Consider the following 10,804-nt stretch of genomic DNA (forward strand, 5'->3'; position numbering starts at 1 on the left):
ACCAACACTCTTCACTGTGCAAAGGGAGGAGCAGTCAAATTAGTCTTCTAAATCAGCATGTCTTTACAAACCAGTTCTGTTTCCAGTGTAGTGGGTAAAGTTGACATTTATAAGCAATGTTTAAGGGTTAATATCACTGCTGAGGACAGTATTTCAGTACGTTCTTCTGCAATAACCATTAATCCAAATTCAAGAAACATCCCAAATAAGACATTTAGAGTGCAGAAACAAAGACACAAGACGAGGTTTTTTTTTATTTTTCATTTATTCCACTCGCAGAGGGGACAAATTTAGTTTTCATCAACATTGACCGTCTGCAGACCTGTTGGAGAAAGAGAGAGGGGAAGAAAATGAATGAATTGTCTTTATTGCTTCACTAGATGAATGACATCAAAGTCAGTTTGCTGCATATTTACCTTTGCATGTGGTGACAGGAACGTATGTGACCAGGGTGTACAGTTTGTTGGGAGAGTCCTCGTCCTCATTGCGCTTCCTGGACAGCCGTACGCGTATCCTGTACGGCACGTTCCTGCACGACACAAACGATGTGACGGTTAGCATCTTCACTGATATGTCGCCAAAACTGTACATTGGGCCCGTAATATCTAAACGGCACCAACTTCCTCTTCACGTTGGGGTTCGGGTGTCAAAATTGTCAACACATTGGGGCTAATCACAGCAGTGTGCCATAGACTGTCCACATGCTGCCCCACTTTGTGTACAGAACCCCCCCCCATCCTTAGTGAGCCAAAAACCCATGTTCTTAGAGAAGCTGACAATTGTATCGCATTTTCAGCGTAAAGTGCTGCTAACAGGAAATGCAGTTAATGCAAACGTTTTTCCCTCATATCTCGCTGACTTTTTTCGTCTTGAAAGTGACCAACACCTCACTCAGAATAAACGATCTGTCACCAAGTCCTTCAACCATGAGCACAGAAGTTTTATAGATCCGTCCTGGAATCATCAACCACTTTGATTTCTCAGTATTGTGCATACAGTAGGCTCTTTATGTCTGAGCTGACCGTAGGGCGGGGCGAGTTTAATATTTTCATATCCTGATTATTTCTGGGAGAAAAAGACTTGCCACTATCTGGGGAAAAATAGTCCATCAAAACGAAACATTTAGCACTACAACGACATTCACTCTGAGCATACTGTTGTAATTGGTTTGTTTCTCACAGTTCTTAACCAGAGTTGCACATTTAACCCTGTGGCTTACATGTTGAACAAAAAGTATGGATTAACACTTAGATGACTGCTGGTGATATATTAAATATTATATTATAAAGAAACCCTAAGTAGACCATCACAGTATGAGTGTAGGTTTACACATTACTCTGGTTTGATTAAAACACAAATGTGTCTACCACAGGTCGCTCAGGTCCTGATGGCATTGCACTTTGCTCACACACACAAGTCACAAGAGTATCACCTCACCTGACACCCTTGCTCCACACTGCCTTGTTGAGGCGAGTGTCAATGCGGACATCAGGAGTTCCCATCTCCTTCACGGCAAACTTGCGGATCTCCTTGATGGCACGTGGGGCCCTCCTCTTGAAGCCCCTGCAAGGAGACGACGCCATTACTCACGTGGAATTAATCGACTCCAATACTGGTCATTTGTTGCGTCACTTATCAAACCGTCCTACGCTTGCTGGTGTCAGTTTTGTACAAATAAAAGCTATTGTTTGTTATTTCATTGTCTGAGCGCTCTGGGTAAATGATTTTAAGACGCTGCTCGGACTCCCGTGAAATGTGACGGGCATGTGCCTTAAACTGAGTGAATCATCGATGAACCCACATTAAATGGCAGTGACAGAACTTGTACTCGCAGCACTGAAAACACTGACAATTAACATTACTACCATATTCATGCACAAAGCAGGAGCCGTGTAACCTAATAAAAGTGGTTTTGGATTAAATTAAGTGAAAAAAGCAGCTCATGTAACTGGTTATGAATGTGAATCAGTATCAGTACTCACACTCCGTGGATGCGCTTGTGGACATTGATGGTGTACTCTCTGGTCACCACCTCGTTGATGGCTGAACGCCCCTTCTTTTTCTCTCCTTTCTTGGTTGGGGCCATCTAGAAACAACAAACGCACGGTAACGTTACTGCTTTGTAAAGTGTTAACATTAAACACAAGCTATTTGAAAGAGAAACTGGGGTTTTTTTTGCAGACTTTAACGCGGCGCGTCTGAAAAGCCTAATGTTAACATAAAGCCGGCTCGCTGTAACGTTGTTTAACACAAACTACCATGCAGGCTATATAGGAAGATAAATAGCACTGATGTTAAAGTACAGCAACTCAGAAAAAAGGCCAATGTTTGAGGTTATAAGCTGTGTTACAGTACAAAAAAAAAAAGTGAGCACTGACACAGCCAGGCTACGTGAAGCCACTCCGGTCGTCAATGCTACCGTCCGTCGCTATTAAGTGTCTTTAAAGACGTTCAATCACACCAAAAACCTCATATAAAACATAATGGAACACTTATGTGTACATTTATACCGAGTGCGTGGTTAATTCTGGCTTTAATGTCGCAGGATGGCGTTAGATTGAAGGAATATAATTTCCGAAAGAAATACTCACCTCGGCTCGTAGTTGAGGCGGAAGTCGGAAGGACGGACTTAAGGCAAAGGATTGTGGGTGAAGGAAACCGGTCCGTTTTGTTTTGATGTTCGTCAACAACAAACGATTAAAGGTTCCTTCTGTTGTCGCCTCGCCTCGTTGAACACTTTATTTATACCGTCTATGATCTCAACACATCGACATTTAACATTTGTATTGACTTTGTACAAACTGTCCATTTAATGTTCAAAAATGTAAAGATTTAGAGGTAATGAAGACAGTGAGATGAATTATAATGCAAGTTTATTATGTTTAGGAACGTGTGTAGTTTGTGGTGTGCAGTAATTATTCGTCTTTCTCTTGAACAAGAATGGATGTGTATTATGTTTTACAGGCCATTGCAGCTGAATGACCCACACGAAAAAAATATTCATTGATTGTACAAGGTTTTGAATCAGTTTAAAACAGAATGTAAGAGACATTTCATCAGATCTTTTATTGTATTAGGTTTATGAGATGTCTTTGACCAGCTATCAGACAGCTTTATTTGTCTTTTATGTAGAAGAAAGCTGTCATTTTTACACCATTGCATAAATGATTTTAAAAAAAAATGTATTTCCTCAATAAGAAATGAAGACTTCCTGGAAGAAATGTAGCTAGATCCTCCACAAGGATCGTAAGAATTCTTAATAAAAGACTAAATTATAAAAAGGTAACACAACCCTAAAGTGGCTGTGGTTATACGTCAAATTCAGCACTTACCTCAAAATGCAAAAGTTTGCATCTCATGGCCGTCCTCATAGCTTTTGTTATAGTCATTCAATGTGACAATCTTGATAAAAACTAGCACTACATTTAAAATTCCTTCAGGTCCACAGTTCTCATTACAATTAAAAAGAATGTCATTCTACATTTATTTTACAGTAAAAAAATACAGCGTTAAACCAAATATCATTCCTTACACATCTCAAAATTGACCTTGCACCTTAGACAAAATAAATATGAAGTAGGAAAAAGTGTTTTCCAACAACATAGAGTTGTAGTCAGACTAAAAGATAGCGGGCTACATCAGAACCCAATCTCTCCTTTTCTGTAATGTCACTCAAGTCACAGTTGCATGGCCGGGAGGAGGTGTCATGTTGAATCCAGGCCTCTAAGATAACAGCCATTTTCCATTATTATGTTCTTTAAGCTGTTCAGTGCAACACTGAAGTTGAGTTTGTCCATTGAATTTGTGTCCGAGCACTCGCAGCATGCACAACCTGCTCTTTTCAAGTGTCACTTGTTGAACTAAAGAGTGTTGATACAACCACATCCCAGAGGTTCAGTTTATCCACCTGTACAAGTCTTTTTTTATTGTGACTCTGGCTGGTCAACCTCTGGAACACAGAAACGTGATGTGGAGCTGAGTTTAATTATCTTTTCAGTCATTTTTTTTTTAATCTAAGCAGTCTAGTGTCTTTTCCTATCAGGAACGTTTTTGGCTCCTTTTTGGATGGTGTGGGCTGGTGAACGTTAAGTAGAGGACTTCCACATGGCAGTGTTGGAGATCTGGTACTCTGCAGTCTATAGTGTGCGCTCACTTCAGTTCATTTCATTTCAGGGAGACATTGCCAAACCATTCAAAACAAATACATCAAGCAAACAGCAATTGTGTTATAACAAATTACATTCAATGAAGGAATAGTTTGGCAGTGCTTACTCATGAGAAACATTCAAGTCCCTGCAGGATGTTTCAGTGTTGTTGCTCAGTAACCCTCTGCAGCAAATGTTATCGATTTGCTCTGCAGATATTTTGTAATATGGTGTAAACAAAATGGGAATAACATCAAGTGTCACATTATCTGAAGGCTGAACAGTCACTTCATACAAAGCAAAAGACCCGTTACAAAAATCAACATCTAACCATTTTAATGCACAGTTGTAGTAACCAAATGCACAATATATGAAAACAAAACAGTCATGTGAACTTGGTTAGGCAGGTGAAACTGACAATTAAAAAGCTGCTCTAAAACACTAATGCACAAAAAAAAAAAAAAAAAAACATGAAGTCATTTCAGGTGTGTTTTATGTTTCTGGTACATGGTTCATCACACACCTCCATAGCCTAGAATGTCCAGTAGTCTATGGCACAGCACTTGCATATCATCCAAAACATGTAAAGCGTAACTGAGTAAGATTCACACTTTTGCTTGTTTTTCTTTATTCCCTCTCATGACTAAAAAGGCTAGGTATTGTAATGAAATCGGACAGAGTCAGGGGAAAGTAAGTAGTAAAGGCTTAGAAGCGTTCACTTTCATGTGTTTGACTCAAGTAAGCCCCAATTCTTTCAGGACACACACACCTCAGGCTGCGCTGTGCTGAGCTTACTACTCCCAGCTGCAGCGACCTCGGCTGCTGCTGCTGACCCACCGTCTGACCTTTCCGGGCCCGAGGCCTGGCCGGCCATTGTCCTTCTGAAGAGACGCATGCTCATCTGAAGCAGATCGCTGTCTACTACAGGCGTGGTGAGGTACTGCTTAGTTAGGCCCTGAAGAAGGAGAAGTAGATTTAAACACATCTCGCAATATTTAAATAATGCCCTGGTGAGAATATAGCTAGGATGGACACAGTAACTGCAGTATTTAATTCATTGTCCTGTCAGTGATTGGATGTACCTTGTCGTTTTTCAGCAGCTGCCGGCGGATGGCGAAGTCCCTGCGGGCACACAGGGCCTTGCAGCAGGGCCCAAGGTTGGTCAGTAAACCTGCCCTCTCTACCCGCCTGTTCAAGGCTGCCATATTCAGGGCCCCCAGTTCATGTTCAAACAGCTTCTCAGCATCTGCAAGACCAGAGTTGACAGTTTTAGAAGAATGGATCATTAAAAAAAAACTCAAATGAACTAAACAGAATTCTAGATAAAGAACACAAACTCCACCACAACACCCACTGTCCTAATCACCACTGTAAACTGATTTAAATGGTTATAATTTAAACAATGTAATCAGGATTCGTTTCGGGGTTTCATGATGTCAAAGCTCTCACCTTTGGGGTCGTCCAGCTCAGACTTGCACACCTCTTTGACTTGCTCCATGAGCTCGGGCCCAGCAAGTCGCTTGGAGATGCCGGCCCGGAGAAGCACAGCCCCTGGGGTGAACCGGAGCAGCGCTGCCCGTGCTGCCCGGGGTTCCTGCTTCTGTTTGGGCATCAGGCTGGACCAGTCCACGTCAATCACATCCAGAGGACCTGTCAGCACATTGAGTTGTTCATTTTAAAAAGGAACATCTGAGGAGTGTAACATTATTAACCAATCAATCCCTTAGGCAAAAGTAAACTTAATTTTTCAAATTAAAAGTAGGCATAAGAGAATTCATTTACATAACATTTCCATGTGAATAATCTCCATAAAAAAGGTATTTCCTGGTACCTGTAATTTTCTCATCGTCTTGCTGGTCAACTTTTTTCTGGCTGTCCGCCAGAATTTCATCCAGCTCATCATCACTGATCGGTTCATACTCTTCTCCAACAGACGCGACCGACTGCCCGTCGTCTTCTTTCCCGTCATCGTCCCCTGAGAACAACGGACAGATTCCTTTCAATCCATGATGCTAAAAAAACGAGTCACATAAAAATGCAAATGTGTTCGTTTTCTTACCGTCGATGCTGTCTGTCTTCTCCAGCTCCCGTTGCTCTCCCATCAGGTGGTGACTGTTGCTCGGTTTCTCCGGCTCTGGAGGGCTGAAAGCTTCTCTTGGCAGCAGAGGTTCATATTCACTCCTGTCCTGTCTCATCATGTCCCCTCGTAGGTCTCCCCTGATTTCACCCCTCAGGTCCCCTCGCCCTGGAGCCCTGGGGTCACCGTGGGGAAGCAGGTCCATCATCATCATCCTCTCCCTCTCTCGATCGCCGCCTCGGCCGTCCCTGTCCCGCTCCCTCTCCCTCTCTCGCTCCCTCTCCCGCTCCCGTTCGTGCTGCTGGATGAGTCCTTCGGGGAGTAAGCGTTCCCTGTCCCTGATGTCCCGCTCCCTCAAGAGAGGTTCGCGGCCAGGACGCATCAGTAGGGGCTCCCGTCCCCCCCTGTTGGGCCAGTCCCTGGGTTCGGGCTCCCAGTCTCTCTGTTGTGGTAGGGGCTGCTGGAGAAGCAGCGGCTGCTGCTGCTGTTGCTGCTGCGGCGGCGGCCGGAGGTCCTTTCGGTCTCGCTCCCGCTCAAATGGCTCCCTCTCTCTCTCCCGCTCTCGGCTGTCGTAGGAGCCGGCTCGGGACCTGGCCTGCCTCTCAGAGTCAGGGGAGCTGCGTCTGGAGCTGTGGCTGCGTGAATCTTGTCGGTCTGTAAGACAACAGAGACATGTTAGAGTGAGATGTTTTAATTAAACATGATCCTCGAAGTAGAGTTTTTAAAAAGTGTTCATCTACCTGAGGAGGTGCTGCGGCTGGGCTCTCCTCTCCTCAGCTGGTCAATTCGAGACTTCCTCTCGGCTCCTGGAGGCTCATTCACAACCGGCCTGTCTCTCTCCCGCTCTCTCTCCCGCTCTCTCTCCCTCTCCCGCTCTCTTTCTCGGTCCCGAGAGTTGGTGCCCTGCAGTCGGCCCCGGCGGGATCGTGGACCTTGGGGATCTTCTCTGTGGGCGGACTCGTTGGAGGGTGATCGCAGGCGCCTGGATGACGTGCGGCTCTGGTTGCTTCCCATGCTGCTGCTGCGTGTCTGCTCTGGGGGCGGTTTGCGGAGCAGCTGCTGGGACATGAGGGGCTGCGGGGTCAGAGTCTGCAGCAGTATCGGAGGATCCTGGGGGATCAGTGGGGCAATGGAAGGGGGGTTGCACCGCTCCCTGTCCCTGCCCACCCTGGGAGCACCTCTCCTAAGAGGCTCGGCAGGAGCCCTCTCGGCAGGAGCCAGGGGAGCTTGTGTTTCCAGAGGCCCTCCTGCTCGGTCTGTGACCTCCTCATCTGACCAGTCACTGAAGTTGTCCATTTTAGACAGTGGAGACGGCTCAGTGTTGCCTCCAGTGCCGCGGTGATCGGGCCTCATCGAGGGCGGTGGAGTCCGTGGACCTCTTTTCTTCTTAGTGTGTGGCTGATGGGCTGATGAGTCCTCATCGGACACATCGGATTCTCCTCCCCGTGACCGTTTCCTCTTTCGCTCAAGTGCCTTCTTTTTGGCTCCTTTCCTGGGGGAGAGTAAAGGTGGCGGTGCATCTGTGGAAACGCCAGCTGGGGGCTCAGGGTTGAAACGATCTCCTGCACCAGCCAGACTGCTGGTGGCAGCAATCTCCTCTTCTTTGCGACCCTTCTTCGAGCCCTTCCTCTGCGACTTTGTCTTCTTTTTGCCTTCCTCGTGTGACTGGGAGCCAGCTGTGTCTCTGTCGTCGCTGACAGCGGCGAGGGCTGGAGGAGGTGGAGGCGGCGGCGTGGATTCTCGCTGGTCTCTGCCTCTACGGGTGTCAGTCGGGGGGTCTGCAAGGTGCTCTCCTCGTCTGTCGCCTCCCCTGACTCGTTCCCCACGAGGCTCCAGGTCCTCGAGGCGGCTGCGTGCTTCCCTTTTATCCCCGGCTCCTCTGCGCTCCTCATCCTTCCAGTGACTAGGCTTGTCGTCGGATGGAGCGGCTCTCGGCGGAGAACGCAGCAAGGGCTCCTGAGGCCGCACCACCTGGCTCAGCAGACGATGCTTGTCGCTACCTGCACATGCACACGGAACGGTCACATAACCACACTCAGTACTTTTAAATAAATAAAGCAATCAGTAAAATGAGAGCAGACCAGACTCTGTGCCATTCCTAGAATACCACTTTAGGCTTTTCATTGGAGGAATTTGACATAATTATTGCCTTATGATATAAATGTCCTTTCCTTTAAGACTAAGCTAGTCTTGTAGATCAATTAAAGAAAAACGAATCCTTAAAACTGGGGTGTCCTCCACACACAGTGCTGCTAAAAAGGTAAAAATGTTGAAATTTAAACTGGCAATAACTTACTTTGAGAGACTGATTTTAGCACATTTTTGTTCACTTTGATATTGCTATTAGCAATACGTTGGACAGCCAGTACTGGAATGCATACAACCAAAAGACATCATCATCCTTTGAAAAAGATTTTCCCTACTGTCAGATGGAGGCGGACACACTGGGCTGGGGAGGAGGGGCTGTGGGTGGAGCTTAGCCTGCCCTCGGCCAATTGGGCGCTCACTTTTGTCTTCTCCACTGTTGTAGCCGTCGCTGTCCGCTGGACTGAATTCCCGTGTCGCTCGCTTAGGCGAGGGTCGGGGGCTCGGGCTGCTCTCCACCCTGCTCCTCTTACGGCTGAAGTGAGAGGAGAGAAAAAAAAATTACATAAATATGACACTTGAGGAGTTCCACAGGGCTCATGTCTAGAAACAAAGATTAAAAAACAAATAAAAGAAATAAAAACTGATACATGCCTCGTCTTGCGGTCGTCCCGGGTGTCTCGAATGGACCGCTCGTCCCTGGTGTCGTCTCTCCTCTCCCGCCTTTCCTCCCTTCCTCTCTCTCGCTCCTCCCATTCCCGCTGCCTCTCTCGCTCCCGCTGCTCCCTCTCTCTCTCCCTCTCCCTTTCTCGCTCCTTCCTCTCCCTCTCCCGCTCTTCGCGCTCCCTTTCCCTCTCCCTCTCCCGCTCCCTCTCTTCACGCTCCCTTTCCCTCTCTCTCTCCCTGGCCCGCTCCTTCTCGGCCTCCCTCTCTCGCTCCTTTTCCCTCTCCCGCTCCCTCTCTCGCTCCCTGTCCTTCTCCTTCTCTCTCTCCCTTTCCCTCTCCCTGTCTCTCTCCCGGTCACGGGTCCTGTCCTCTCGCCTCCCATCTGCTCTATCTGTCCTGCGGTCATCCCTCCTCTCCTCCCTCTCAGACTCCTCTGATCTCCCCTGGTGTCTATTTGGGGAGGCTACTCTTTGATCTAGGAAAACAGAAATTTAAGAAGTTTTAAGTATTTTTGCTTCTGGTTCAGATTTTGTAAAGATTTCAAATAAAACAATCCCTCAACCCCACCTCTGTCTCGGTTGTCTCTGCGGTCCCGCTCTCCATGCCCCCCTCTCCTGTCGTAGGAGGAGTCTCGGGCTGGCTCTCCTCTTCTGTCTCCTTCGTAGCGGTCTCGGTCTGAACCCCTCTCAGAGCTCCTTTCCGTAACGCTGCGATCTGTGCTTCTTTCAGCGCTCCGTTCACGCACTGCACTGCTCCGTGACTCCCAGTTGTCATGGCTGCTTTCCAGTTGGGAACCCCGGGAGTTCCTGTTAGAGCCTTGTGGGGGGAAAAAAATGCAGAAAAATTACTTGAAAGAGAATTTTTTTTTATTTTTGTTCAGGCCACAAATAAAATAAACTATGGAATCCTGAATGTGATGTCAGTTCTTGCCTTTATCAGATGTTTCATTAGCCCGCCCTCTCCCTCTTCCATTCCTCTCAACTCTGTCTGTCCTGTTCTCCGTCCTTCCTTCAGCTCTATCTTCGCGCCCATGACCTCTCCCGTAACTTCTATCCTCCTGAGCCGGCTCCTCCTTCCTGTGGGTGTCAGTCCTCTCCCTCTCTCTCTCCTTTTCCCGCTCTCTCTCCTTCTCCCTCTCTTTCTCCCGCTCCCTCTCTCGTTCCCGCTCGCGGTCACGGATCTCCAGCGACTCTCGGCTGGAGCGGGTCTCTGTCCTGCTGTCTCTGGAGTCCTTTACATCCCTGGTGTCTCGGTGGTCGCGAGAGTCTCGCGTTGGTTCCCTTCCTCGATCGCGAGCGTCCCGTCGCTCGCGGGCCTCTCTTGCCTCCCTGTCCTCTCTAGTGTCCCGTGATGAGACCTGTTCAGAGTCATAGTCCCGGTCGTCGCGGATGCTTTCCTTCTCTCGCTTGCTGCGGCTGTCTGTTTACAAGAGAGACACAAAGCTCAACTGATGAAAGGAATAATGCAAAAGTAAGCTGTTGCGCCAAAATCCAAGCAGTAGTATTTAACGGGTTAAATGTGGTCAAATGAAAAAAACAAATACAGTACTACAACATAAAGTTACCATCTCTGCGCTCATGTCTGCGCTCCTGTACAGGCGGACTCCTCTCCCTTTCCCCGCGGCTCCTCTCGCGGCCCCTGGAGTGTCGCCTGCCGGGGCTCGACCTGTCAGATCGCCGGTGGGGCGATGAGACGTCGTGGGAGGGGGGAGGCGATCGGGAGCGCCGGGAGCTCGGAGGGGAGGAGGTCGAGGCCTGGGCCGCTGCGCTCCTGTGGTAGGCGGGAGAGGACGAGCGGCGCCGACGAGGGGACGCAGAGTGCCGCTGGGCGG

At 47.9% G+C, this 10,804-nt stretch overlaps 2 protein-coding genes across 2 annotated transcripts in view; both read right to left on the reverse strand.

Annotated features, from left to right (window-relative positions):
- Positions 1 to 246: 246 nt before the first annotated feature.
- On the reverse strand, positions 247 to 2,699 carry rpl31 (ribosomal protein L31). Its single transcript, XM_035677449.1, has 5 exons — positions 2,592 to 2,699; positions 1,983 to 2,086; positions 1,438 to 1,563; positions 417 to 529; positions 247 to 322 (listed from the first exon to the last, which is right to left on the reverse strand). The coding sequence occupies exons 2-5, from the start codon at positions 2,084 to 2,086 to the stop codon at positions 291 to 293; spliced, it is 375 nt and encodes a 124-aa protein (XP_035533342.1). The 5' UTR covers positions 2,592 to 2,699; the 3' UTR covers positions 247 to 290.
- A 1,765-nt stretch (positions 2,700 to 4,464) lies between these two features.
- zc3h13 (zinc finger CCCH-type containing 13) overlaps positions 4,465 to 10,804 on the reverse strand; it is a 9,958-nt gene continuing 3,618 nt past the window's right edge. The window contains exons 11-21 of the mRNA XM_035678050.1: positions 10,538 to 10,796; positions 9,904 to 10,392; positions 9,541 to 9,789; positions 8,962 to 9,448; positions 8,730 to 8,842; positions 6,963 to 8,222; positions 6,205 to 6,876; positions 5,977 to 6,120; positions 5,595 to 5,795; positions 5,228 to 5,391; positions 4,465 to 5,100 (exon numbers count right to left, since the gene is read on the reverse strand). Of these exons, the coding sequence (XP_035533943.1) occupies positions 4,900 to 5,100; positions 5,228 to 5,391; positions 5,595 to 5,795; positions 5,977 to 6,120; positions 6,205 to 6,876; positions 6,963 to 8,222; positions 8,730 to 8,842; positions 8,962 to 9,448; positions 9,541 to 9,789; positions 9,904 to 10,392; positions 10,538 to 10,796 (4,239 nt within the window). The 3' untranslated portion in view covers positions 4,465 to 4,899. The remainder of the gene's footprint in view (positions 5,101 to 5,227; positions 5,392 to 5,594; positions 5,796 to 5,976; positions 6,121 to 6,204; positions 6,877 to 6,962; positions 8,223 to 8,729; positions 8,843 to 8,961; positions 9,449 to 9,540; positions 9,790 to 9,903; positions 10,393 to 10,537; positions 10,797 to 10,804) is intronic.

This window comes from Morone saxatilis, unplaced genomic scaffold (assembly GCF_004916995.1).
Source record: "Morone saxatilis isolate NCDOM2014 unplaced genomic scaffold, NCSU_SB_2.0 Contig6, whole genome shotgun sequence".
In the NCBI taxonomy this organism is placed as follows: Eukaryota; Metazoa; Chordata; class Actinopteri; family Moronidae; genus Morone; species Morone saxatilis.

Excerpts from the sequence above, each read along its gene's own strand:
- rpl31 (XM_035677449.1), bottom strand. The coding sequence starts at position 2,086 with ATGGCCCCAACCAAGAAAGGAGAGAAAAAGAAGGGGCGTTCAGCCATC. Across the intron at positions 530-1,437 it reads GTGTGGAGCAAGGGTGTCAG|GAACGTGCCGTACAGGATAC; the intron begins GTGAGGTGATAC and ends TGTGTCGTGCAG. Across the intron at positions 323-416 it reads TCCTGTCACCACATGCAAAG|GTCTGCAGACGGTCAATGTT; the intron begins GTAAATATGCAG and ends TTTCTCCAACAG.